At 62.0% G+C, this 27,493-nt stretch overlaps 1 protein-coding gene across 4 annotated transcripts; it reads right to left on the bottom strand.

Moving 5' to 3' along the window:
• On the bottom strand, window positions 1-26,608 carry PLXNB1 (plexin B1). 4 transcript variants are annotated; one of them, XM_028124382.2, is made up of 38 exons: window positions 26,564-26,608; window positions 21,942-21,994; window positions 20,203-21,315; window positions 19,244-19,426; window positions 18,790-18,918; window positions 18,593-18,693; window positions 18,170-18,302; window positions 17,723-17,879; window positions 17,357-17,465; window positions 17,162-17,270; window positions 16,102-16,788; window positions 15,770-15,892; window positions 15,460-15,582; window positions 15,104-15,197; window positions 14,856-15,028; window positions 14,540-14,691; window positions 12,038-12,143; window positions 11,760-11,896; window positions 11,293-11,469; window positions 10,916-11,087; window positions 10,491-10,733; window positions 9,564-9,740; window positions 9,339-9,487; window positions 8,725-8,825; window positions 8,401-8,618; window positions 8,039-8,217; window positions 7,835-7,901; window positions 7,465-7,611; window positions 6,389-6,557; window positions 5,989-6,092; window positions 5,828-5,912; window positions 5,415-5,587; window positions 5,084-5,244; window positions 4,839-4,986; window positions 3,148-3,212; window positions 2,929-3,004; window positions 1,924-1,998; window positions 1-750 (listed from the first exon to the last, which is right to left on the bottom strand). In XM_028124382.2, exons 3-38 carry the CDS (start codon window positions 21,307-21,309, stop codon window positions 646-648), a joined length of 6,414 nt encoding a protein of 2,137 aa, XP_027980183.1. In that variant the 5' UTR covers window positions 21,310-21,315; window positions 21,942-21,994; window positions 26,564-26,608; the 3' UTR covers window positions 1-645. The 4 variants fall into 4 exon arrangements, with proteins under 4 accessions (XP_027980183.1, XP_087884653.1, XP_027980182.1 ...); XM_088028527.1 differs by lacking the exon at window positions 26,564-26,608 and adding an exon at window positions 26,144-26,161; XM_028124381.2 differs by lacking the exon at window positions 26,564-26,608 and adding an exon at window positions 25,611-25,671.
• Window positions 26,609-27,493: the final 885 nt, after the last annotated feature.

Here is a 27,493-nt window from a genome sequence, read left to right as displayed (position 1 = left end):
TGCGGTGTGTTATCCTTTAATGAAGAGCTGGGTCAGTGGGGCCCCCACTCTCCCGCCCGGCGCCTGCAGCAGGTGCCCCTCACCACGGGCTGCCTCAGGCACGGTGGCCCAGAGGCAGCCAGCCCCACCGAGGGGTCAGTTTGCAGTGGCCTAGCAAAGGCATTCCTCTCTCGGACCTAGGAACGGGGCAGCAGCTAAGGCCAGAGGCAGCTAAACTGAGGTCAGGGACGATGGAGGACGACAGGACGGGAAGTGGGGCTCTCCCCCTCCCCCTCTGCATCCCAGCGGGATAAAGGCCAGTGTTCAGGAACAGTACAGTCTCTCCAGGGGCTGGAGGCCCTTCCAGCCACTCTCTGGAAGCCCTTAGTCCCTGACTCCACACAGACTGACGTCACACACAAAAGAGTCCATGGGGTCACTGGACTCAGGGAGCAGGCTGGGCACTGCCCGATCAGCCTCAAGGCCCCAGGCCTGCGAGGTAGGTCCAGCAGGGCCCAGGCCAGAGGCCCCAGGGGACTGGGAGCCACCTTCTACTAACTCTGCTTGTCAGGCACTACAGGCATCTAAGAAGGTCGCTTCTCCCTCACGGTTCCAGGGCCGCCTGGGCAGGGCTGAGGCAATGGCAGGCCAGGGCTGGCCAGGTCCCTACAGGTCTGTGACCTTGTTCTCCACAGCAGCTGCGATCTGCTGGAGCCGGTAGCCCAGCTGCATCTTCTGAGCCGTGCCATCCTCCTCCAGGGCAGTGATGATCTGCAACGGAGGCCACTGGTCAGGGGCGCCCGCCACCTTCACCCGCACACGTTGACCGGCTTCCTCAGATACTGCGGCACAGCTGGGCGAGCCCCCCCCCCCACTTCCTCAGGGCCTGGCTGGTGAGGTCAGCACAGGGTTTTAAGGATTCGAGAGGTGAGAATGAGGTACTTTACTCAGTACTTAGCACTCACAGTGACAAGCATCCACCTCCACCAGTAAGATCGCTTTGAGTGGAGGCCACCTGCACCCACCATGCTGGCCTTTTCGGCACGAACCCCCTAGAAGCCGTGTTCCAGCCATCATGGCTCCCCTTGCCCAGCAGGTAAGAAGCATTTCCTAATTTCCTATTGCCAGGTGCTGGGCAAGGAGGAGGGACCCTGCAAGGATGGGACCCAAGTGATGTGCCCTCATGGAGCTCACCAACCCAACACCCACAACTATAGAAGCACAAGTGGGGGCTGCCACAGGGGGCCCGGCGGGACCTGGGAGGGGTCTCCACCCTGTCTGCACGAGGGCACGTGACGCCTCGCACACCCCTGCCGCCCTCACGCAGGGGCTCGCACTGCTGGAGCAAGGTGCCCGGAATTCACATCCGTGCGCCGCTCGTTTGTGAAATGACTGTCCTCACTCCGGGCCTGGGCCACGAGGCAGGCTCCTCCTCACTCTAGGCCTGGGCCACGAGGCAGGCTCCTCATCCCTGAACAGCAGCAACCATGTCTCGGGAGCCACACAGACAGCTGGGTGCACGATTCTGGTAGGCACTTAGCAGGCTGACTCGTAGGTGCGCTGATCTCGAGGCCCAGTCCAGGAATCGCCCAGACAGCCCCCTCACTGGCTCTGTTGTGCCCGTACCCACCCCCGGCAGGAACCCCTCTCTGGCAGCTCAGGCCTCCCGCAGAGGTGGCCGTGCACAGCACACAGCCACTGTGGACTCCGGGAGGGATGCGAGCTAGGGCGAGGTGGGGGTAGAGGTGGCAGCCCTGTGTCCTCCCAGCATGTCCCCCCCACCATCTCCAGGCCCTGGCAGATCCCCCAGCGGCCCCGCCCCAATGCCTGAGATCCCTGCTGCTCCCGAGGAGCGCAGATGGTGAGGGCGAGGCCAGGTTAGAGCGCAACCAGTACCAGGGCGCACCCCGCTCCGGGCCCGGGGTTCTGCGCGGTTCTGCCCACCTGGTCATAGTACTTGTTGATGTACTTGTAGAGTTCATGCAGGGCCACTCGTGCCCCGAGGTCCCCAGAGTAGTTCTAGGGAGGAGAGGAGACAAGAGATGAGAGATGAGGGGTGTTACCAATCACAGGATCCCTGGCAAACAGGGGAGGAGGTGGCGGAAGGGACAGGCCCTGCAGCAGGAAGCCCCATCAACACACCAGGGCTTCCGGGTCTGCAGTGTGAACAGGGCCCTGCCTCTCTCCCCTCGAGGCACCAGATGGGAGCCCAGGGTCCCGGACGGTGGCAGGGCCCCGCGAGACAGGTGCCGCTTACAGGCTGTGACCCAGCATTGGTCTGCTCTGATCTCCCTCACGTCTCCCGTGAGGTCACACCAGGCCCCTCCACGGGGCCATCTGGGAGTCTGCACCTCCTCATCAGGACAACGGCAGGGGCTGAGGTCACCTGACTTGTGGAGCTCCTATGGGGGGCAGGCGCGTGGCCAAGGCACCCCCCACAGCAACACCACCAAATCACAGCTGCCTTGCTACTGGGTGTGGTCTGTGGTCCGCATCATTGTTTCAGAAACACTGTAAGTTGCCTGCAGTTTACGTTTGGGGGCTGTTTTAGGAGCAGGTGGGGGCGCACCTACACCCCTGAGGAAAGCAGGGAGGTACAGAGACAAGGGCAGGCCGGCCTGGGCAGTCCTGGGACTGAACCCCAGCCAGCTCACTGCCTTGGATGCACCGTCCCCAGAACCCGGCCCGGGCTGCAGGCACCCAAGCACCTGGCTGGGTCAGGTTCGGTGGTAGCTGCCAGGACAAGGCCCTACTGCTCTGTACTGAGACACTGGGAGCCCCGGTCTTTTACAGTGGCCACTGGAACACTCTGCGTTTATGATGATGGTATGTGTCCTGCCCCAACCAGCTCACAGGATTGCTGAGGTCCCCAGGGCTTCCTTGCAAAAGGGCAGGATCCTCATGGCCGGAGACCTGTGCCCCACCCAAGAAGCAGAGGGAAGGCCATACCCGAGACAGCTCAGCCAGGATGGAGTTCATCTCTTGATCACTGGCAGGGACGGTCTGCCTGATGTCTGCGTAGTACCTGTCAGAGACCATGCGTACGGCAGCTGCGGCGTAAGCGAGCCACACCTCACCCCACCAGGGCCCACCCCTGGGCTACAGCCATAAACATCCATCCATCCGTCCACCCATCCCCCTTCCAGACCTACTGCCTCACCCTCGTACCTTTCCACCATCCGTTTGTAACGGGGAATATCTCGAGCATATAGAAGTTTGTTGATGGGGGAGTCCTAGGCACCAGCAGGAAAGAAAGAGGAGAGCCCCCTTAGGGTGACCAACGGTCCTGGTTTTCCCAGCGCCATTTCAGTTTTAGATACCCCAGGAACCCCTCAGTCCCGGGAAACTGGGATGGCTGGCGACCCTGGCCCATTCCCTTCTGCAAGGACCTCCTCCGCCGGTCCCGTCCACTGATGTCCAGCCTCTGCTTCTGTCACCTCAAGCTTCCCCCCGAATTATTCTAAGGTCACTTCTCAGCTCCATCTGCCTTGACCTGCATCCAGCAGGGAGATGACGTGCAGGGCGGGAGGGTGCAGCGGCGTGTGGGGCCCTAATGCCACTTCTCCATGTGCTGCTCGTTCCTCATGTAATCGTTTTAAAACTCAGGAAACTGACCCAGAAATTTAGTAAATTGCCCCACACCACCTCACCCTTGAGTGGCTGAGCTGGCATCTGAAGCAGGTCTCTCAGGTCAGAACCCACAATTTTAACACACCCAGACAGGTCCTCCACCACTGAAGTGGGTTCCAATCCCAGCCCTGCCTCCGCAGCCGTGGGCTCTGGGCAGCACACTTCTGTTCTCGGCACCTGCTGCCTCATCCTAGAGCTGCCGGGAGGGTGAGGAAAAGACGGCACCACCCCACGTGGGCAGCGATGCAGTCCCTGGGCCTGATCAGCATGCATGCCTTCTCACCAACTCGCTGTGGGGGGACCCTGGGCATTCCTGGTTTACACCATTCCTGAGCTACCCAGCAAGCATTTGCACTTTTGCTGGGAAGGGGAGACAGTGTGAAGGTTGGGCAAAAACCCAGCCAGCACACAGCATCCACCCACCATGGCCCCCGGGTCCAGGTGGGGGCCTGTGTTTTCTCAGTTCATTGTAGACAGAGTGACGGGAACACAGAGAACAAAAATGGGCCCCAAAAGACAGCACTACAAAGTAGAATTTAACATTCTGTTTCCCCACAGAGGTCGAGAGATCCATCTCTCAAGAGGTAACAGGCTCCCTTCATGGGCCTGAGGAGCCGCCGGCCCCGCCTGCTGGTGGCTGAGCAGTTGCAGCAGTGACCCCTTATCTGTCATGGGACTTTCCTGGCTCTTACTACTGTGACAACAGCCCGCCACCGCCACGTGCTACCAGACGGCCCCGGCCCCTCCCGTCCACTTCTCAGCTCCCCCCAGCAGCACCTCGCTCCACGCCTGGCACTCGCTGCCCCCGACTCTCTTGTCTACACCGCACTGGCAGGCAGACAGCGCCTCCGCCCATGTACAAGCAGGGGTCACTTCTGATCCCTGGGCCTCCGGTGAGCCCAGACTGGGAGGAGGGGAGCCTGGGGTGATGGGGGGGTCGGGGGGTGGCCCACCAGGTGGTTTCCAGATGGACAGGTGGCTTCTACAGTCCCAGAACAGCTCCAGGCTGCTTGCTGGTTTGGGTTCCCGAGGGGTACTGAGGTACTGCCACCTCCCAAGGACAAAGCCCGGCCTGGGGCTGGAGTCACAGGCCTCCCCTAGCCCTCCTCCTTGACCTTCTGGGCCAAGCCCAGAATCTGTGCGCACACAGCACCGCCCACCCCTCGCCCCGAACCAGCCCACCCCCGCCCCGTCAGGCATGCCCTCCGTGTCCACCCGGACCCACTCACCCGGCCCAGCTTGTGGTCGGCCAGGGTGCAGGCATCCATGAAAGTCTGCGCTATGACCAGGAGCACCGCATCCATGTTATCAGACGTCTGCACGTCGAACACGAACTGCGGGTTTTTTATTATATTGATCCAGAACCTCAGGGGCAGGCTGTGGGTGGGGCAGGCATGGCCGATGAGTGTGCTGGGGAGGCAGGAGAGAAGAGTCCACGCACGCCTGGCCCACCGGGCTCCAGCGCCACCCCCACCTGTTGGTCTTCCAGATGTGGACAGTGTCCTGGTCGGAGATGCCGTGCTGCTGGGCCTGCTCATCCAGCAGGTCGAAGAAGTACTTGATAGCAAGCGGCACGGGGCGGCTGGTGCTAAGAATCGCCTGGAATAGGTCATCCACAAACTTCTGCAGGGTGCCCTGTGGGGGAGGGGAAGCCCAAGGGGAGGTATAGTCAGCAAGGGGACCTTCGGCCCAGCCCGGCCTCGGACACCTCAGGGCACTGTGCCCGTGCGAGCCCCATACCACCCCCAAAACCCGTAAGTAACCGTCCCCGACCCCAGCCCCCGACCCCATCCTTCCTGCCCCACCTTCATGGACAGCAGGCGAGTCAGGTAGATCTCAGGGATGGCCTTGGCTCGCTCACGCTCCCCGCCCCGAAGGCTGCCCCTCCGAGGCCTGGGGGGCTCCGGCTCCTCACTTGGCTTCACTAGGTGCCAGGGCCGGATGCCCCCCTCATCCACATCCTCCAGCATTGGGGTCCCTGTGCCAAGACCCCACAGCTCGTCATCCCTCATCAGGTACCACCTTCCCTGGGCCCCCAGGGTCCTGCCAACTTCCAGGAGTGGAAGCATGGGTTGAGGGCTTCTCTAGGTGGAAGGGAAGCCGACACAAGCCCACCCTAAGGTCCAGAGGACTTTGCCCATTACTGGGGACTGGGCAAAGCGAGGGCAGAGGACAGTGACTGGGTGGAGGCTGGATGGGGGTGGGGGAGAGTACTCACGCTCTCCAGGGACATAATCCTGGTTTTCCCGGAGAACGTGCTTGGTGAGGCAGGGGACCAGGGCCACAGTTGCTCCGTCTGGGACCTGATGATCACAGCTGGTGACCCCTCCACCAGCCCCGCCCCACCGTACCCCCTCCTCCTGCTCTTACTCCGCCCACCTTGTAATGCTGCAGGGTGTTCAAACGCCTCCACAGACCCTGGACCTCCGACGTCACATCCTCGTCAGAAAGAATGAGATGCCCTGCCACCCCAGACCGCCACTCTGCAAGAGCAAGGTGGGACTTGAGGGCTCCTGGGACACCCTTCCTACAGGTGGAGCCTTCCTCCTCCTCCCCAGGGACACGGGCCCACCAACAGGGGGCAGCCCCACCCAACCTCTGCAAAGACCAGGATGGGGCCCCTCAACCACGTGAGAGGTTGTCCGTGTAGAGGGATCCCACAGCCCACCGCTGCCCCGTGCCCACTGAGCGAGATGCTGCCCCTGCAGGGCTGGGCCAGGGCCAGTTCAGCCTTCACTCTGGCTCAGGCCCCCAGGCTACCCTTCCCCTCCACCCTCACCGACATCCAGGGTGCGGGGGTCTGGTCGCTGGGCGAGAGGTACTCCTTTATAAAGCTGGTCCAACATCTTCTCTTTGGCCTGGGAAATGGTGTCACAGTCCAGGACCTTCACAGGCACACCCTGGGCCTCTCCCGCGCCAGGCCCCACCGCCAACAGTGCATTCAGGGTCTACCAAGGTATACACGGGAGCAGTCAGGGCTCATGCCCCACATGGGATGACCAGGATGCAGGGACATGGACAACCCATGAGGGAGCCACTGCCTCCGACCTCCAGGCCCCAAGGAGTCCCTGATTCTTGTCTCTTCACCGGCCCGCCCCCCCTTGGGACAGCGGCTCCCTCCACTGTGACCCCAGCACCTAGCACAGTGCACTAGGGAAACAGGTGAATGGCAGAAAAAACAAGTGAACACAAGGCCCTCTTAACTCAGGTCTCTGGGCTCCTGGCTCAACTGGTCAGGCTGAGGCCTGAGAGAAGCCTGCTTGAGAATTGACAAGTCCCTACCAGCCTGGGAGACGAGCAGGTCTGGTGGAGCCTGCATGAGATTTTACCCAGAGGTGCCCTGCGTGGGTCACCGGGGAAGGCGCCCCACGTGAGTCACTGGGGAAAGGACTCTACTAAGGGGAAAACAATCCAAAGGAAGAGACGGCCACGTCTGGCAGAACTGGCTCCCGGCTTGGTGGGCACATCACATCACTGGCACGACACTGAGCAGGCAAACACTCGGGCCCTGGCCCAGGCCAAGGACTTGGACTGCTCCCCAAACCCTGGCTGTGTCCACACTGACCACACTCCAAGCCTGAGGCCCAATCCTCCAGGCCCTCTGTCTCAAGGACTGGCCTTCAAGCCTCTATCCTGCTGCACTAGTCCAAAGGCCTCTCTCCACAGCCAGCCAGAAGTCAGGCTAGCTGTAAACGCGACACAGACATTCATAATGACCACACACGCTCATCCTCACCAGGGGCCGACACCGCTGTGCGGGCACATGTTCACACGCTCCGTCCCTCCCTCCCTCCCTCCCTGTTCCCCTCCCTCACTTCCTGTCTCCCGATCCCCCTCCCTTCCTCCCTCCCTCACCAGGGGACGGTACTCCACATCTTCTCTGAGAAGGCGGTTGTCATTCAGGGTGTACTTGGCTTTGCCAGTCACGCTGTCCACTGGTCCCTTGTCCACCTGATGCTTAATTCCCCGGAAGAGCATGTACAGAGGCTCCCCGACTGAGTCCTAGGGAAGGGACAGGCAGTGAGGACCCCCGGGGCAGATAACAGGCATGAAACGGAGCTGTACGGACACGCTGGGGAAGGGGACGGGCTGCAGAGGGCCTCCAGTGACGGAGACACGCTGGGCAGGAGTATATGAGCTGCCTGGGGGCTGGAAGCTGTGTGGTTTAGAGTCCTGCCCCACCCTGGGGGGGAGCCCGGGCCCCCTCCACCTCTGCCTCCCTCACCCTCACGAAAGTGTACAGGCAAATGGACATCCAGTTGGTGAGCAGCTTCTCCACCACAGTCTCTGTCCTAGGAAGACAGGAAAGGGGAGGGGCAGGGGGGAGGGCTGTCTGCGCTGCAGGCCCCCAAGCGCCAGAGGGCCTGCCTCAGCTCCTGGCTCCAGCCCTTACAGCCACCCAGCCCCCGTGGCTTCCGGCCGCACAGACCTGCGCAGCATCAGCTTGGGGTTCTTGGCCACGTACTGGGCCACCAGGTCACTAAGCAGGGTGCGGAGGATGTCAGTGAAGTACTCGAGCTTCCCATGCAGTGCCACGGTGAGCAGAGAGGCCACGTAGGCGCGGTCCCGAGCCGAGAAGGTGCGCTGGCTCTCCAGGGTGTGGATGAACTGGTACCAGGGAGACCGCAGGGGGAGCGAGGGAGGGGCCGATTCAGAATCGGAGGGAGAGAGAAGGGGCGGGGCTGGGGCAGGAGGGGTGGGGCCGGGAGCTGAGGCAGGCCCTCCCCACACGGCCCCCCACCCGCCTCCCCTCCACCAGAGGCCTGGGGCCTGGGGTGGGGCGCCCGGCACCTTGGTGAGGAAGAGCTTGCTGTTGAGCAGGTTGGAGAGCTGCCCCAGCCCTTGTTCCACCGTGGGGCGCCTGCCCTCAGGGACACCCAGGTCCCGGTGCAAGGGCGACTCCTGGTGCCCGGGGAAGAAGACCCTCTCGGCATACACCTTATAGTCGAGGAAGGGGATGCCGCTGCCCAGAAGGTCACTGGTGAGATCGGTCATCTCGGTCATGAGGTCTGTGGAGCAGAGGAGGCCAGGCTGGGGCATGGATCCCACGCCATGCGAGCAGGCTTGGGCATAGCCCTGGAGCATCTTCCAGGCCTCTCTGCTCTGCAGCCTCACCTGTGAACTCCTTCTTGCAGCGGTCCCGCACACTGCTCTCCAGGTTCTCCAGCTGGATCTGGACCTTCTTGTAGTCCCTCAGGGCCTGCTTGCTCTTCCTCCTACTCAGCGCCAAGGTCAGGAAGGGGGAGGCCAGACAAGGCCAGAGCCCTTTCTGGTGCCCTGGGCCCAGGCCTGTCTACCCCAACCTCACCCTGGCCCAGGCCGGCAGTGTCTAACATGGCCATGCCCAGCCAAGCCAAGGCCTCGCCCAGAATAATTTAGCCTGTCCCGTCCTGAGCAAGTCACACTCCATCTCCAGTCTAGCCCAACAGTTTAGCCCTGGGATCAACAAACTACAACCAGGCCAAATCTGGCCCACGACCTGTTTCTGCCAATAAAGATTTATTGGCACATGGCCACACCCGTGTGTTTGCCTCTCGGCTATGGCTGCTTCTGCACGGGTCACAGCAGGGTGGAACCATGGCAACTGAGGCCACCTGGCCCATAAAAGCCTAAAATCGGTACTCTCTGGCACCTTCCAGAAACGTTTGTTGACCCCTGGCCCCGTCTGCCCTTCCCATCCAGCCACAACCCCTTGCTGCCCCAGCCCAGCCACATCCAGCTACACCCACCTGTATATGAGGACAATGATGATGACACCCAGAGCCAGAAGAGAGGTGCCCACCCCCAAGCCCACCTGGGCTGCCATGGGAAAAGCCACGGGGCTCTCGCCATCGTACTGCACGTGGCCCAGGGAAAAGCGCAGGTTCCCCATCTGCACCTACATGGGAAGCCGCCTGTGAGCAAGGTTTCAGCGCGTGCCCTGGGCCCAGCCCGGCCCACGCCCACCTACTGACCGTGAACTCGGGCAAAGCGTCTGGTGCCTCTTGGAGGGCGTCGTGCCGGGGCAGGGGCTGCTCCATGGGGGGCTCACAGTACAGGTGGTGGCGGGTCAGCGTCTTCACCACGCAGGGGCCATCCCCTATCATGGCCACCACCTCCTCCTTGGACATTGCAAGGTCCAGATTTTCCCCCTGGAACACGAGGTCACTGATGGATCAGTCAGAACTCTTCCCTAAGGGGAGGAGCTGGTGGTCACTCAGATCCTATCCCCCCAAATGTGGGAGGGAGGGTCCTGACACCCACCCCCAGGAGCAGGGCTGATGATGCCTCAGCACTCTTCCCCTGCAGGGGAGGCGACAGTCCACGGATATCTTCCAAGCTGCCCCCCCGACCCTCCTCTGCCCTTCCCATCCTTCTTCCCCACCTTTTCACTTCTCCAGAGCTAAAACTCTGGACAATATACAGCTGCCCCCCAGTCCTGCCCAGTTACTCACAAAGCCAGAGCCCCTACAGTGTCTGCTGGCCCACCAGGTGAGCGATGATGGGCTGTCCACCTACGGCCTTTCGGGATGCCCACCTACTGCACGTGTCAGAACCCATGCCAAGGGTCTGTCCACATTGAGCCAGGCTGCCAAATGGGCATCGACCTAGGCGCCTACTGTGTACCATGCCCCCCAGCTACTGTGGGTGCCAGACCATTTACATACTGTCACTCAGACTCCTGCCACGGAGTGTGTTGGGACCCGGGTGAAGGATCTAAGCCCTGGCCAGACGCGGCAGGCTAGGCAGCCCCCGCCGGCCCCTCAGCCCTCACCACATGAAGGGTGAGGAACCAGATCCGTGCACTGGCCCCTGCTCAGCTGCTATGCCCCCCTTCCCCCAGCAGCAACGTCCAGCAAAGCGAAGGGTCGTGTGGCCCCACGTGTGAGTGGGAACGGTACCTCCACAGACAGCACACTCCCGGGCTTGTGCCGGAACGGCGTGGTGGGGTCCTCGGGGTTGAGGGGCTGCAGAGTGGGGTCGGCCTCATAGGAGAAGGGTGTGGGGTTCAGCGTTGCAAAGTCAAAGACCAGGTTGTCAAGGATAAATTCCACCCGGACCCGGGGGTCCTCGGGCAGGCCTGGGAGGGCAGGCGTGTGGCAAGTGATGAGCTGAGAGGAGTTCACGTGGCATGGCTCCTCAAACTGGGGCAGAGGGAGGAAAGACGGGGGAGGACCCGTTGAGGGCCATGCAGGAAGGGGGTCCAGCAAGGACAGGGACATAGCCTCTTTGGTACCCGCCGCCCACGGGTGTGCACAGGGTGGAGCATGGGGTGACGTGGGGGACAGCTAGCCCTGTGCAAGCAGGGGAGGCCCAGGGGTCCTACATGATGACCGCCACAGGAAGCACCGGGGGAGCATGCTGTTTCCGGGATCACACGGCGCCTCCGCCCAAGCCCCTGGTTAGGCTGCGGAGCTCTTGGGGCCACAGTCACTCGGATTCTTGGTGTCTGTACCACATCCAAATTCTGGCCACGGACCCATATCTTACGTCCTCCACTGCAACACAGACCGTGAACCGCTGGTGGCTTATGGAACCAGCCTAGCCCAGGCCCAGGCCACATGGCCCCTGTCCCCACCAGCTGCACAGGAGTCAGCCTCCACAGAAAGCCCTGCAACCTCCCCACATCCTAGAGCTGCAAAGACCATCCCCCCCTCCCCCCACCCCCGCACATGCTACCCAGCCATGCCCTTGGCCCAGCACCTGAGGAAGCTCTTGGTGGGGCGAGCAGAGGTGACATTGGGGTCTGATGTGTACTCGAACTGGCTGTGTTGAAGCCTCCGCTCAGTGGCCCCAAACCACACAGCCACAGGGAGCGTGGCAGGCGTGGGGTGGGGGCTGGTCTCACACTGCAGCTGCTCAGCTTGCTGCTCCAGCAGCCTAGGGAAGGGAGGGACGAACGGAAGGCAGGTCAGGAAGGCGACCGGGATGATCCCAGCACACAGGACCCGCTCAGGCCTCCGCTCACTCCCCTCAGAGCCGACTGAAAGCTCCACAGGTGACCCTGGAGGCCACCTTCCCACGACAGCCCCAGCTTAGGGAGGGTCTGGCCGCTTTCTGATGGAGCAGACCTGGCCCTCTCCCCCCACTTCTGCTCTCCCCAGCATCCCACCCCTCTGTCTTCTCCCTGGAGCTCATGGATTTTTGCAGAATGAGGAAGCAGCCCTCACAGGTGACAAGGCTGGTCTCCAACTACTACTCGGATGTCCTCCAGCCGCCCAGTCAGGAGCTTGGAGCCGTGCAGGGTAAGGCGGGTGCCCCCGGCTCTGGGGCCCCGGGTCGGGAAGATGGAGTGCACTTTCGGGTCCTGTGGGAAGGGGGATAGGGAGAGATAGGCAGGCATGAGGCCACAAACAGAGAAGCAAGGGGAGCCTGAGGCAGATGAGAAGGCCCTAGGGTGGGAAGCCCCAGGAGGGAAAACCAGATGGGCTGGGGGGAGCCACTTTACCTGGTAGGTGAAGTCGTGCTCTGAGACACCGTGCCCTCTTCCTGGCACCTCCACCGTCACCGCGCCAGCCACCTCCCCCCCACTGGCCTCAGTGATACACACGAAGCTGTGGGCACAGGGCGGGCTGGGGTGCCGGGCCGCAGCAGCGGTCCCCTCAAACGGGCCCGGCTGCCCCCTCCCTGCCCCGCTGGTGTCCTTCCCACTCCCGAGGTTGACAGAGATCCCCTTACTTTGGAGGGAATGCCTTTGGCACGCCAGGGGGCTTTGGCACCTGAGAATTCATATTCACGGTTTTAGTCACTCAGGCCCAACCCTAAGGCCCCCTCGCGAAGAGGAATCCACCTCTCTGTGGGGCACTAGTTTACAAGGAGCCCCGTGAGGCCGGCTGAGGGCATGAAGTACTGAGCTCATGTGGGGCCTAACCACCACCACGTGCGCCACAGCACTTGCAAAGCGGTGGCAACTTGATTTCCCCATGAAAAAAAGTCCCTGAAAGCCTCTGGTCAGGTCTGGAGAGAGATGGAAAGGGAAAGTGAGCAATCTAAGAAGATGCTGGTTCTCAGCCAGAAAACAGAAGCTCGGGGCAAATCACTGTCCCCGGTGTGAGGCTGGCCGTGGCGCCATCCCGTGACATGGCCACACTCACTGCCGGCGCTTTGGAAAACAGGACAAGTGGTATGTAAAGTACCCAGGAGAGACTTCAACCGGAGAATATTTTAAACTCTTTATAAATCACTTGGTAAGTCTCATGGTTCTAGAATCATTAACAGTCTAGACAATCACCTGAAGTTTTGGGTCATAAAACGCTGAAGGGAAAACCACATGCTCTAACAAAGTCTGGTTTGTTTTTCTATTTTATTTTTTTTTTTAAGATTCTATTTATTTATTTGAGAGAGAGAGCACAAGCAGAGGAGAGAGGCAAAGTGAGAGGGAGAAGCAGACTCCCCGCTGAGCAGGGAGCCTGATGTGGGGCTCGATCCCAGGACCCTGGGATCATGACCTGAGCCGAAGGCAGACGCTTAACTGACCGAGCCACCCAGGCGCTCCCAAAGTCTGGTTTTATTTATTTTATTTATTTATTTATTTGAGAGAGAGAGAATGAGAGATAGAGAGCACGAGAGGGAAGAGGGTCAGAGGGAGAAGCAAACTCCCTGCTGAGCAGGGAGTCCGATGTGGGACTCGATCCCGGGACTCCAGGATCATGACCTGAGCCGAAGGCAGTCGCTTAACCAACTGAACCACCCAGGCGCCCCCAAAGTCTGGTTTTAAAATACAGATTATGAGGGGTGCCTGGGTGAGTCAGTCGGTTAGACTGTCTGACTCTCTATTTCAGCTCAGGTCATGATCTTGGGGTCATGAGATCAAGCCCTGTGTCAGGCTCCCCACTCAGCATGGAGCCTGCTCAAGATTCTCTCTCCCTCTGCCCCTCTCCCCCACCCCACCCCACTGCCACTCACATACATGTGTGTGCTCACTCGCTCTCTAAAAATAAATAAATAGGGATTCCTGGGTGGCTCAGTCCGTTAAGTGCCTTCGGTTCAGGTCATGATCCCAGGGTCCTGGGATCAAGCCCCACGTCGGGCTCCCTGCTCAACGGGGAGCCTGCTTTCTCCCTCTGCCTGCAGCTGCCCCAGCTTGTGCTCAAGCATGCTCTCTGACAAATAAATAAAATCTTCAAAAAATTTTTTTAAAAATTAAAATAAAATAATAAATAAAATATTTAAAAATAAATAAATAAAATAGAGATGACCAAAATGAATCAATAAGTTAAATAAGATACAGATTACGGGGCCCCAGCACGAGCCTACTGAATCCAGATCTCTGAGGGTGGGTGCAAAGGACCGATTCCATGGTGGCTTTGGACAGGCTCTCCGGGTAACCCTGATATTCAGCCGGTTTGGGATTTGCTGATTGTGGATATCTCCTTGGGAATGTCCTGTGTGGGCACCTTTGGGACCCTGCAACTGCCAGCCAGGCTACTGTGACCCAGAACTTCTATTGGCTACAGGCCCTGGGAGGCAGCCGGGGTCCCAAGGAGCAGACTGCGGCGTCTGGCACCTAGCAGGCGGGCCACGAGTCCGTCCTCCTGAGGCGCCCTCCCGAGGCAGTGCCTGGGGAAGAAAGAGCAGCTGGTGGAAGACCAGCCCCTGAGCACAGCTATCTGGGATCTGAGAACCTTGCTACCACAAGTACGTCCCTGGTCTCTGGAGAGCCAGCTGAGAACACCTGCATGGGGCCACCTGTCGGCTCTAGGCAGGGACTGGGCTGGGCTCAGCAGTGATTCCCCAGCCTCCCAGGCCGGGAACATGCATGTCTGTGCATGAAGCGGAGGTGAGGGCTCCGGGGCCTCAAATGGCAACCCTAGCTCTGTGGCACTGGGGCCAGAACAGGGAAAGGGGGAGAGGGAAGGACAGATGAGTAGTGGGTGGGCAGCCGTGAGCAGGAAAGCCCATCGGGGAGCTCATGCAGTGTGCCGAGGTCCCGCTGGTCCAGCCAACTCACCTGCTAGAGACCTCATACTCTTGAGCGTCCACGGCACAGGGCACTCCGGCCACCCTGACCGTGTCCTGTACATCCTGCACGTGCTGGCCCAGGTTGGAGCCCCTGATGGTGACACGGGTGCCTCCGTCTACAGGCCCCGTCAGCGGCTGCACCTGTTCCAAGACACGGACTGCTCACCTCCGCCCACCAGTCAGGCCTTGGCAGCCTGGAGAGGGAGACCCAGCCTCCCACCTTTGGGCCCCCTGGACCCACAGCACCCCCATCCTCCCTCGAAAGGCAGTGGTGAGGAAGGGACACGCCAGCGTTTCCAACACACCGAGTGGATGAGGGGTGCAGGGCACTGAGTGGCCACAGCTTCGGTCTCACCACAAGCCTCCTGGGCCACGCAATGTGGATGGTCTCCCTTGCACCACACACAGCCATACTGGGGCCTGGCAGTTTGGCAGCGGCTGCAGTCCCCGTGTCCCACAGAGCAGTCGTACAGTACCACTGGGGGTAGCAGAGACAAATGTGAGAGGCCGGCGCGGAGGAGGCCCCCGGCCCCAGAGGCCCCAACTAGCTCACCATGCAGCCCGTCGGCACTGTCCACACGCAGACGGCCGGCCCGACGCAGAAACAGCCCCACACGGAGCTCTGGCTGCAGAGCCTCATAGCTGAGCTGCAGAAATGGGAGTGGGGTCAGAGCCTGCGGCTGGGGGAGGCCAGGCCTGGGGAGGGGGTCCAGAAAGCACCAAAATGACCCAGTTGTGGGAGCACAAGGTCAGAGGTCAGAGTTGGGGTGCAGGGACCCCAAGGCATAGAGTCAGAGGCCAGAGCCAGGGCACCCGGACTCCCAGGATGAATGTGGTGCAGCCAGCTGAGGTCGGAGGCCAGCCTGTGGCCAGCGCACCCTCGCCCACCCAGGCCCTCGTGACCCGCACCTGGTGCCGCCGGCAGGTCACATGACACTGGGCATCCGGAGGTGGCTCACACTCAACCCGGGCCTCGACTGCCACTTCATGGCCCTCCAGCTCCATCACGCACTCATTGTCTCCCGGGCCGTCCTGGGGGCAGAGGCCACAGCTGGTGGGGCAGCTGGAGGAGTGGGCCCCACTGAGCCCCGCATGGGCCCCTAGCAGAGCCCCCGGGTTGGGACTGAGGGCCAAGCCCTCTTCCTGCTCTCCAGGGCTTGTGTATAGCCGGTCAACAGCCCAGGAGGCCACAAGTCCACCTACAACGGCATATGCTCACCTGGAAGAGACGCAGGTTCCTGCCCAGCAGTCGGACCTCTCGTTCCACGTGGACCGGCATCAGCGTGGAGCCCTGAACACTATCTACACAAGGGCAGGAGCTTGCCCCCCGGTTCACCTCCTCCTGCAGACACCAAGAGCAAGGCAGTCTATGGAGCCCACCCTGTCAACTCAGTGGCTCCCCGTACAGAACCCAGGGCCCAAGGCCAGTGTGGAGCTGCAGAACCCACGCTGCCCCTCGATCCCTCCCGATGCAGGATCGCAAGGCAGGTAAGGGGCCGAGTCTGCCCTGTGTCCCCTCCCCTGAGGCCTCCTTCCTGGGCTGGGCCTCACCAGCTCCCAGAGCCCGGGGGTGTCGTATTGGTAGTCGAGGCTGGACAGGAGGATGAGGGGGGCGGGAGGGCCCTCGTGCTCAGCCGAGTCTCCATCACCTGAGAGGAGGGTGGAAGTGGAGAAGGCGGGTGTGTCACCCCCCGTCCACTCGTCCGCCTCAGGCAGCTCGCCGCCTTCTCTCGTGAGCCAGTCCAGAGCAGGCTTCGCGGAGCCAGCGGCCCCTGGGAAAGTGGTGGCGGGAGCAGTGCCGGGGGGCTGGTCCAGGAGTGCCGCAGAGGGGTCGGCCTCGGGGCCGGGGTCTGCAGGGGCGGGGGGCAGTGCTGCTGCATCTGAGGGCGATGGGTGGGAGGCTGAGAGGTCCTCGGGTGTGGCCGTGGGTCCGGAGTCAGTGGGGGCGGGGACAGCGGTTCCAGGTCTGTGGGGGGGGTTGGGAGGGGGAGGTTCCTCATGGAGAGGTGACTCTGTGGAGGCTGAGGCGGGTACGGGACCAGGACCCGCCCCTGGCCCCCAGGGGCTGCGCAGGGAAGGCCTGTCCCCAGGTGGGACATCCGAGGCTGTGGCCGTGGAGGGGGCCCCAGGCTCCACGGGAAGGGTGTCGGGAGCAGGGGTGACCGGGGCCTGGGGGGCTTGGGGTGGGAAGGGGGTGGGTACATCTCTTGCCGGAGGGGCTGGGGAGAGAAGCGGGCTCTGAAGGGGGAGGCAGAGAAAGACAGGAGGGGTCACTCAGCAGGCAGGTGCGGGAGTGGGTGGCAGGCAGGCAAAGGGTGTGTTAAGAGGAAAGGAGACCAAGGGAAAGAGAAACAAAAACAGCCCGTTAATTCTCCAAAGGAGAGAGGAGAGGGCAGGCTCCAGGGGCATCTGTGCTGAGGTGGGGCCCGAGGCCCAGACCTCCCCTGCCGCTCAGCCACAAATGTCCTCTCCTGAAACTCCAGTGAGTCCGCCACACACAGCAGCTCGGGTGCTCACGACAGAGCTTCACGTGGGCGGGCAGGCACACAGACCCCGGGCCATCAGAGAAACCCGCACAACCCTGGGGGGCCCGGCTGGGGGTCCTGCTCACCTGCTGGCTAACCACCATTGGCCCGGCGTCACATGAGGCCTTGTGTGTGCACAGCTGCTGCCAGACACACCAGTTACACCCCCAACGGCTGCTCACACAGGCCTGGCACCTGCACGGAGCACAGCCATGGGGCAGGCATCAGCGCAGGGGAGCCCGGGGGCTGGGGGCCGGGGGGCAGGGGGGCAGGGGACTCACTGCGCAGACGGGCGGAGCTCAGTGACGGCTACACAGTCATAGACAGAGAGCCAAGCTTTGGCAATCACCACAGCACCGAACCTGAGTTCCACGCTCACGGACACATGGTCTGCAAAGTGGGAGAGAGGGCCCAGGCTGAGGAGTGGGGTTAGCACCCTCAGCGGCGAGGAGCGTCTGGGGAATATGGTCCACAGGGCACAAAATGGGCATCTGAGAGGACCGGGGACTAGTCAGGGGACTCAGAGAAAGGCGCTACTTCAGGGCTCCCGGCCCGGATGCACACCTCACCCCAACCGCACCCCTTGGAGCAAGATGTGAGGAGCGTGGGGCTCCCAGGCCCCAGAGCTGGCCCCTTCTCTCACCCACCGGCTCCTCTCGGCAGTGCTGGGGCCTCACTAGGGTCTGGGGAAGGGCACATCACACCAGAACTGGTCAGCAGGGCAGGACTCTGGTGATCCCCAAACTGGCAAGCATAGGACTCCCCTGGCCACAGAGGTGGCAGCTCAGGCACCGACAGGAAAACCTGCCAAGAGAGGCCAGGACAGGCTGCTGGAACCATGGGCAGCAGACCGGGGCCTGTTTCCGGGGCACCCAAGATGAGCAGGCTCAGGGGCTGGTGGCTGTCGAGAGCTGGTGGCCCCAAGCCTTCACAAACGCCCTCTAGCCTGGGTTAGAAACAGAGAAAGCAAGGCCCCAAGAGAAGTGACTCGTAGAAGGCCATGTGGTATTTGGAGCATCTGACACTAAAATGCAAGGTCTTGACCCATCACCAGAGCCCTCCCCGTGAGAGATGCGCCAGCCCTGCTCATTCACCTCCCTCCGCTCCTCTCGGCTGATGTTGGCAGGACTCATAGCTGCCACTTGCAGACAGCCCAGCTCAGGCTGGAAGCTCCACAGCCACCGCTCTGGGCCCTGTCCCCGTGAGCACTCGGAATGGCGACTGCACCTGCATGAGAATGACGGGGATCCACCTTCATGGGGCAGGGACACCCCCAATACTGGGGACCTGAGCAGGATCCTCAGGTGGGCTGTGACACTAGGCTACGTCTGCCCCAGCAAGGCACCGATGCCCAGGATGGAGGAAGGAGAGTGGGGCATCCAGGGGTCAGGGGTTGCAAGTCAAGGGTCAAGGACCAGGAATACTGGACAGGGCAATTATGTAGGTGCGGTGAGGGCAGGAGGCTGGGGTTGGGGTTGGGGAATGGGTCAAGGGTCAGGAGTCAGCGAAGCACTGACCTGCCAAGGAGTACACACCACCCACAGTATGGGTCCTTGTGAGCAAGACAAGATGCACAGTCCAGGTGCTGAGCACAGGAGGCCACAGGAACCTTGAGAAGCTATGACAGCAATCCAAACACCAGTAACTCATCGGTCCCTGGCCCGGCCCAAGGCCCCTCCCAGCAGCCAGGCCCCAGCTCTCGCCTGGCACTCACTGTGCTCTGGGTCATGACATACAGATGCTCGAAGGCCCCATCAAAGGTCAGGTCTCGGCTCACGGCAGACCCCTGCTGGATGTTCTGTGTGGAGTATGGGTGGCCATCACTCCCCGGGCCCAAATAGACCTGAGATCAGAGACAAGTTCTGGGACCCAAGTCCATGGCTATAGACCCAAGGCCCTCTCCTCTCGCCAAAATGAAGCAATTTACAAACTGAGTTTTCTTACTGGCAGTACAGGTCACACCACCCAGCCCTTGGGGAGGGGGTGGGGGAGGTCACAGGTAAATACCACCCAGCCCTGGGAAGAGAAGCATAAGTCATCTCTCCCAGCCTTGGGGCCAGGGGCGTGTCACAGATCCCTCATCCCGGCCCCAGGGGTCACAGGTTGGTCACCAGCAGCCCATTCCCTCTAGACCCTGGGGCAGGGCCCAGTACCTCCTGTGCACTCACCCTGTGCAGTTGCCCTTGACTGTCACCCAGGAAAGCAATGGTGTGTCCATCCTCCACAGTGACTGCCACAGCTGTTAGCTGAACCCCTGGCCACTCCAGAATGGGCGTGGCTTCCAGGGGGACACGGCTGGCCATGGGGCTGGGCGTGTGATCCGAGCCACAGGGATAAGCATCCAGGGTGTCCTACAGGCAGCAAGGCCAATAAGGCCCTCCCTGGACATCCCAATCCCCTGGCCCAGCCAGCTCTCCCTAAATGATTCTCTCTTCTCTGCCAGACCTCTTGGGACCACCTTATTCGCTCACCCTTCTCTTTGGGAGCCGCTTCTCATCGTCACCCCAGTCTCTCTGCCGGCCCTCCCCGACATCACCCACAGCTGCAACCTTAGTGTGGCCTCAGCTGCCTTGGACAGACTCCAGCAGCTCTTTACCCCACTCTTGATCCCCACCTGTCTGGGGCTCCACCTTCCTCCACCCGTGGCCTTCCCCCCGGGTTTATGCGCTCAGTCTTCCCCTGGACCACTTGTCCGAAGCCTCCCGAAGCTGGCGTCCTCCTGGCCAGTCTGCTCCCCTGGGCCCCCGCCACCTCTCCCTCACTCAGTCCCCCGGGGTGTGGCTTCTTCCCTGTGTTATCCATCCAGAAGCTAGAGCCAAACAAGTCTCAACCTCACCTCCCTTCCTTGCTCAAGAACTTAAAACAGGGCCCATCCCCCTACATTCTAGATCCCTGCCCCAAAGCCTAGAATCCTCAGTCTACCCACACAAATACCCTCAGAATGGCTGGCTCTCTGACCTCTGGGCACCACAATTTCGGTAAGGCATCTCTCCATTGCCCAGGCACAAAGACAGTACATTACCTCCGTTGACCTGCTCAGCCCCGCCACACCACCGCCAGCTTCCCTTCAGACCCCTCGGGCAGCTGCCCAGCTGTGACTGCCAGACGGCGAGGCACTGGGACTCACCACGGGTAGCTGTGCGCAGTCCGAATTGACATCATACTCGATGTAGGCCACCTCCACGCCATCCTCGGCACGGCCCTCCCTAGTGTAGCAGGCATCTCGCGTGCGGTTAGCAAGGCGGTCCACCTCGTCCAGTGGGAAGGCACAGAGGGCAGAGGCTCCAGACGCTCCGGCAGCCACTGACGGAGGCCGGCCCACGGTAGGGGGAGCGGCCGAGGAGAAGGCTGCAAAGAGCACCTCCCCCTGGGCCACCTCCAGGGACGTGGCCACAGCCGCAGCCTGGATCAGCCCGTAGCGGCCACCCTGGCAAGCCAGAGGCAGCTCCACATAGGAGTAGTAGTGCTGGTCCTGGAGGCACACTCGGGACACATAGGCCCGGAAGGCTCTAGACTGAGCCTGCAGGTCTCGCCGCAGGAACAGGAAGTAGGCACTGGCCCCGCGGGCAAAGGCGCTCACGAAGTGGTGGCTGTACTCCGAGAGGCGGCCCACGGCCAGCTTGGCCGTCTCCTCATAGGAGAAGGCAGTTTGGGGGTCCAGCGGCCACAAGGCCCGGGTTGTGATGGGAGGGATGCCACCCCCCACACCCCTGCTGGTGTAGCCCCGCCCCACGAAGAGAAGGGGCTCCCCAGCCAAGCCCCGGGCCACCAGTCCCACCGTGCTGACCGCGGGGTCATTGGCAGCCACATACTGGGTGTCCCCAGGGCGCTCGGGCCGCAGCAATAGCTGTCCCAGCTGCCCTAGGCGCCGCAGCTCACAGACCCCCTGGTGCACACTCCCGCACACCACCAGGGCCCCTGGGCTCACCAGGAGCAGCTGGTTCAGGTTGTTGGTAGCCTGGGCCTGGGGGCACTCATCGGGCATCACGGGTGGCAGGCAGTCCCTGCTATCTAGCACAGGGCCAGTGGACACGGTAGCCTCCAGCTGCAGCCCAGGGCTCAGCTGGAACAGGAAGTTGGTGGCCCCTAGGTAGAGAGTGCCTGAGGTGGGATCCCGTGCCAGATGCTGCAGATGCGTGCCATTGGGAGTGAAAGCAGCCGGTGGAGGGGGCTGGAGGGTGAGGACCCACCCGGCCCAGAGCGCCTGGAGAAGAGCTGGGCCGAGGGCAGGCATGGTCACCTGGCAAGGAGAGAGATGGAGAGCTGAGGGGCCACTGGTGGGGCAGGGCCATCACATTGCCAAGACGATCCTCCTAACCCAGGGAGTGAGCAGAGGATGCCTACGGTTAGATGGCACTGTGGTCCCCCATGACCCCAGGACCACGCACTAGCGAGGAGTCAGGAGATCTTTCCTGGAAACTTCAACACTGTCCACTTCCTGCAAGCACTTTTGTCGCAGGAGACCGCCATCCCACCCCACCACCCCTTCGCTCTGCACTGCCCTGTGTCACCACAGGGTCCCAGGGGAAGGGGCCAGAGGGGCAGGGATGTGGGAAACACAGGTAAGGGGAAGGAGGGGCCCACAGCCCCCAGGAGGGAGAGGACCCCTCTGCATAGATGTCAGCTGCCTGGGGGGAATGAGGGAGGGCAAGTTCCCATGGGCCATCTGCACATTAGAGCAGAGCAAGAATTGGATGCAGGGCCTTTTAGGCCAGGAATCCAGAAGGAATCTGCAGAACCAATGGCAAGATGAGGGAGGTTGAGGCTGCCAGGGCTGGGGCCTGAAAGACTGGATGCCACCTTGTAGAGCCCTAAGAAGAGGGAGTCACACTTTTCCCAGGTGCCCAGACGAGAGGTCAGGCTCACCTGGCAGGGCCGGCCGGATCAGGAGACAACAGCATGACCTGTGTGGGAGTCACCTAGCCAGGGAGACAGCAGAGCATGAAGCTGGGGGCCCGGGCTCCCCTTCCCGCTGCCCAGCCTGCCAGTGGAACTGGGCCCAGCTTGGCCCTCGGCCACCAAACACATTCCACAGGGGACGCCTCCTCAGAGCCCACACAGGGAGGGGGAGGGCAGCGGAACCAGGCACCCTCAGGGCCTGGGAGAGGGCAGCGAGGAAGGAGCCCCACGGCTGGCAGGGCCCAGCCCCCACCCCCCACCTCCAGCACACCCCTGTCCCTCTGCAGCCCCTTCTCCCTTCCTGGCACTCCCTCTGTCTCACCCTCTGCCCAGACTCTGTCAGGGCACCCAGGTCCACACCCTCCACACGGGCCAGGGGCTGTCCTGGCCCAGACTGACACCAGCGCGTAAACAGATGCAGGCTTGCACACACCAGGAAGCACACATGCCACCAGCCCTGCGAATGCACACCCACACCCGGGCATACAGGCACGTACGGGATGCATGCAGACGCAACGGGTCCACATTGCACAGATGCATGGAGAAACACAGGCCATGTACCCCACACACTCAGACACCTGCACAAAGGCACAACCTCCTTACACAAACACACATTGCAGACAGGCATTCCACACAAGCACATGTCACACCCACCCACACTCAGACACCTGCACCCACAGATTCATGCACACTTCCCTGGTTCGAGCCCTAAGGGCCTTGGAAACCAGCACATCTCTTGCTATTTCTTCTTCTGCAGGTCAGAGCAGAGCCGGGGCCCAGGGTTGTGGGGGAGGCTTGTCCCAGAGAAAGTCACCATGTCCAGCTGTGTTCCCCATCCCCAGGGCCTCCTTAGACCCTGGGTGCCGGCTCTCCTCCCAGATCCCTCCCTGTAGGTCCCAGCTAAAGCCTCCAGGGAGCAGAAAACCATGGCAACACCATTTTCCCCAGCCCCGGGTGGTCCCCAGCCAGGAACACCAGGTTGATGAAGTGCTGCTCCCAGGCTGGGAGATACTTTCCCTACTTGCCTCTGCCCAGGCCACGTTGCCCGGCCCCTCCCACCACCCAGCTGCCAGGTGGCCTGTGGGAGAGCTTCCCTCAGCCCGGGATCGGCTCCCCCCAGCCAAGACCCCGCCAAGGTGCTGCTGAGATGGTCCCAGAGTGAGAAGGCTGGGCCTAAGTCTTGGAGGAGGGTCCAGCAGCCTGGTGGGAGCAGGGGAGCGGTGGCCATAGCCCAGCTGGGCACTGCTCCCGAAATAGCTTGGGGGTTTCCATTTTTAGTGTGCGGAGAACAGGGCAGCTCTATGGGAGCAGGAACAAGGCCGCCTCTGTTTGCTACCCGAGGGGGTGGGGGAAAAGGGATAGCAGGGAGAGTCGTGAACCCAGGACTATGGCAAGACCAGGCTTCCAGGAGCCCCCCACCTTGTTTCCAAGGGATGGGGGAAGAGTTTCTTCCTCTGGGAAGACAGGGTCTGCCTGAGGATGGGCAGAGGCTATCTCCTGCACTCAGCTGCTGCTCACTCCCTCCGGCCACCTCCTGCCCAGGGATGCGCTAGGGCCAGAAGGTCCATAGTTAGACCAAGAGTCACTGCATTCGTTTACAAACATTTGCTCAGAGCCTACTGCGTGCCAAGGTTTTCCAGCCCTCAAGGGGCAGCAACCAAGACACTCCCCAAATGTAAAATCACAACTGGGTCAAATGGCCCACAGGAAAATGGAAGGGATCAGAATAGCTCCTGGCCAGGCCCACAAAGGAGGCTGGAGGCTGAGCCACTCAAGGAAAAGTGACGGGCCTCTTCAATCACTGAAGCAGGACCCTCACCCTTCCCCACGTACCGCAGGTGGAGAAGGGGGGAAAAGAGGGGCAGTGACCTCTCCTCCCTACTGGGCACTCAAATTCACCTAACCTCTGCCACAGGCCAGAGCAGCCCCCAGCCCCTCCAGGCTGCCCCTCCTACCTCACAGGATCTTCAAGCAGAATCAGAGCGTATCTCTCCCCTGTCTTTGGAGCAGCCCCAGGCCTGAAGAATAAAGGTCAAAGCCCTCGAGTCCCCGCCCTCTTCCATCTAATGCATGCCAGGGCTCCCCCACAGATGCTATTAGCTCCTGCTGGTCTAACTGTGGGCTGCTTCACACTGCTCCCTGCTTGGAATGCCCACTCCCTCTCCATCTGCTTAACTCTGACTCCCAACCATCTCCCAGGAGAGCCTCCCCTGTCTCCCCCAGGCTCCGTGTGGCAGATGGAATGGACATACCCAGCTACCATCCTGGTGTGGACGGCAGCTCTGCCTTCGGCTGAGCCTTAGAGTTCCAGTTTGTAGAATGGGAGGCAGGACTGCTCCGGCCATTAAATATGGAACGGTGTGTGCCTGGCATGAGTGGCACCAACCAAGGCCACTTTTCTCTGTTCCACCCTCCCCATTCTAGACTTGAAGCTCCTTGCAGGCAAGGAGTGTGGCTTTTGATTCAGAGGTCCCAGCAACTAAGACAGCTATCAGCACAAAGCAAGTGCTCCTTGCATGTTGAAAGAACCCCCATTTCACAGCCAAGGAAATCCAGCCAGTAGGGGAGATGTGGGGCCCACACCCCTCTCCAGGCCACTTGGCCTCTCAAAGGGGCAAGGTGTCAGGCCCACTTTTATTACTAACCAGGCCAGAGCAGACTAAAAAGGCTGGTTTGGAGCCAGGCCTCGTGTCCTCAACTTGCAGGATCACCAGATCTCAGGCCTCATCCAAACTCACAGGCAAAACCTAACTCTGCCTGTACTGGGGCCTCGGGCCTGCCTTGAGGTCTCTTCTGGGCCCACCTTTCTCTGGACTGCTTCAGCAGAGCCCACAGCTACCTAACTTCTTTTTGCAAAGAGAAAGTAACTCGGGCCGCCGTGGGGCTGTCCTCACCCACCAAAGGGGCTAACAAACTCTGCCCTTCCACCCCTGGAGACCCCAGCCTTCATCTACCAAGTCACAGGGATCAGTGGGAAACTGGCCTTTCCTTCCCCTTCTCCTGCTCGGCTCCCAGGGTCCACCCAGGAGAGGAGATTTCATTGACAGTGCTGTAGTGCACATTGTTCGCCCTGTTGTCTGTGTGTGGAGGTGGGGTGGAGGGGCCCACCATTTTTGCACCACCGGCGAGGGCTCAGGAGCGCTCATCAATCACCCACCGCCTGGGTCGTGTCGGGAGGTGGGGGGGGTCCCCCTCTGGGGATGCCTAACACAAGGCTCACAGTCCGCCTTTGTCAGTGCTGCCGAGCGTAGCCTGGAAAGGCTGTTACATACAGAGGGGAAGCCTCGACCTCCCCATCGGCTCTTCCTCCCTCCTCCCTCGGCCGCAGGGCAAGGACCCCACCAGTGGTCCTGGGAGGGCGGGGAAGGGGCCGGCCGGTCCCGGCTGAGGCGGCGGCGAGGAGGGGGCGCGGAGGAGCAGCTCCACCTCCTCCGTCTCCCAATCGCGTTACAGGCGGAGCCGCCAGAGTTTCCCTCAGTGCGGAGAAGTGTGGTCCCAACTCTCAGGACCGAAGCTGCCCACCACTCGCCGGGCTGCCCCTTCCCGGCGGCATCAGGACCGAAGCTGCCCACCTCCCCCCCGGGGCCGCACCGCCACCCCCGGCCCCCCCGCCCGGGCCCCGGGCCCCGCACTCACCACCCGGCCGGGCCCCGCGGGAGGAGCGCGCCGAGGCGGGCGCCGGCCGCTGCGGGCTCGGGATCTGCGCGCGGCGGTCTCGCTGCCCCCCGCCCGCCCCCCCCCTCGGAGGTGGCTCCGGCGGCGCCGCAGCTGTTACCCGGAGACCGAGGGGCGGAAAAGCGCGCCCGCTGCCCGCCCCTCCCGCCGCGCCGCTGCCACCGCCGGGAACAAAGGAGACAAAGCCGCGTCGGCCGGGCCGGGCTTCGCTCCTTCCCCCCGCGCCCGCCGGGCCGCCCTCCCCCCGCCCGCCGCCCAGGCCAGGCCGGAAGCAGCCGCGAGAGCCGGGCGCGCGGCCCCGAGCCGCCCGGGACCCCGCATTCCAGCCCTACGGGCTCCGCACTTGCCGAGGGCGGGGATTCGACCCCTCCCTGTGGGGGCGCAGGCTGCAAGGCGGCGGTAGCCACGGCAACGCGGGTCGCGGCCAGGCGAGCCGAGGGCGAGGAGCGGAGCCCGGAGCGCGGGCGGCCCAGCCCCACCCCGCCGGGCCTCACCTGCGCGCGGCGCAGGAACCGGAATCAGGAGCCCTCCTGGGAGGGGCGGGGTGGGGGGGCGTGCTCCGCACCCACAGGTGTGCAGGTGCCGCGCCCGGCCGCTTCCGTCGCCCCTGATCGGCCCCGCGGGCTCGCCAGCCACCACCCCCGCTCCAGCGCCGCGAGCTCCCTCCTTCCCTTCTGTGGCCGTCCTCCAACTTTCTTTACCTGAACTTCTCGGCGCCTGGTTTCTCCCCACCGCCCCTACTCTCCGGACTCCCTACTCCCTAACAGCCACCCCCTCCTTCCGGCCCCAACCTCTAGCTGTGCGAGAGGAGCACAGGCTTTGGGGTTGGGCCTGGGTTTCTGCCACCACTTAAGCCTAGTAACCTGACCGCCCCCACCCCCACCCCCACGCCCCATACACGCCTATTTGCTCACCGGCAAGTGGAGGGGACACCACACCTAGCCGGCTGTTAAAGTTGAGCGCACGCGGGCTGCAAAGTGCACAAGCAAGGACACATTTACTTCTTTTCCTCCCAGGCCTGTACCTGGACCCACCCTAAGCTGAGAAGCCTTGGGCAAGTCTGGACTCCCTCACTGGCAAAAATACCTGGGCCTTTCTAGGGAGGAATCGCTGGGCAGAGGCCCAGTTGTGCCCTCTGCTGGGCCCTTCACACACAGCCTGGCCTGCCCACTGAGAACTCAGGAGCCACGACCTGGCCCATCCTGTTAGGACTTGGCTCAAGACACATAGGGATAGCCTCCTGGGAGACAAAATTTGTCACACTTATCACCCTGGAAGCCCCCAGAGCCTCCACAGGCTAGGGAGAGCCTCAACCAGAAGGTCCAGGTCACCCACGCTGGCTACTGTCCAAAGAGCCACCACCACAGGCACTCTTGCCACCTGCCACCCCCTCCCCCTAGTCAAGAGTCTGCCTTCACACTCATCTACCCAACTCTGCCTTCCAATTTCTCTCTCACCAGCTTCTCAGGTCACTCCCTTTCCTCCACCCCCTCTTCTAGCACCTGGGTCCGTGCACCACCATGGCACCCCCTTCCCATTTTCCTTATTCCTGGCCTCTGGCATCAGACCCCAGGCCCTCCACCTCATTTTCTAACCTGCACTCCACCACTCCTCCACACCTATCACCACCTCAGCCCCCTTGGCTTTCCTGCCTGTGCAGCCTTGGGGGGGGGGTCTCCCACATACCTGGAATCCTCCCCTCCTCAAATCCATTCACTTAAGTGCACACTTTAGGAATTACTTCACCCCAAAGGGGGACATGGGACTTCCAAACCCCACAGCACCCCTCATCTATACACAGATACAGCACCTCCTACCCCATCAGGAGGGTGAATATCCCACAA

This window comes from Eumetopias jubatus, unplaced genomic scaffold (genome assembly GCF_037043125.1).
Source record: "Eumetopias jubatus isolate StellerSeaLion01/CBP00866 unplaced genomic scaffold, mEumJub1_p1.0 scaffold_1, whole genome shotgun sequence".
NCBI lineage: Eukaryota > Metazoa > Chordata > Mammalia > Carnivora > Otariidae > Eumetopias > Eumetopias jubatus.
Note: the sequence above shows the minus strand (reverse complement) of the source record. Positions and strands in the feature narration are given on the sequence as shown.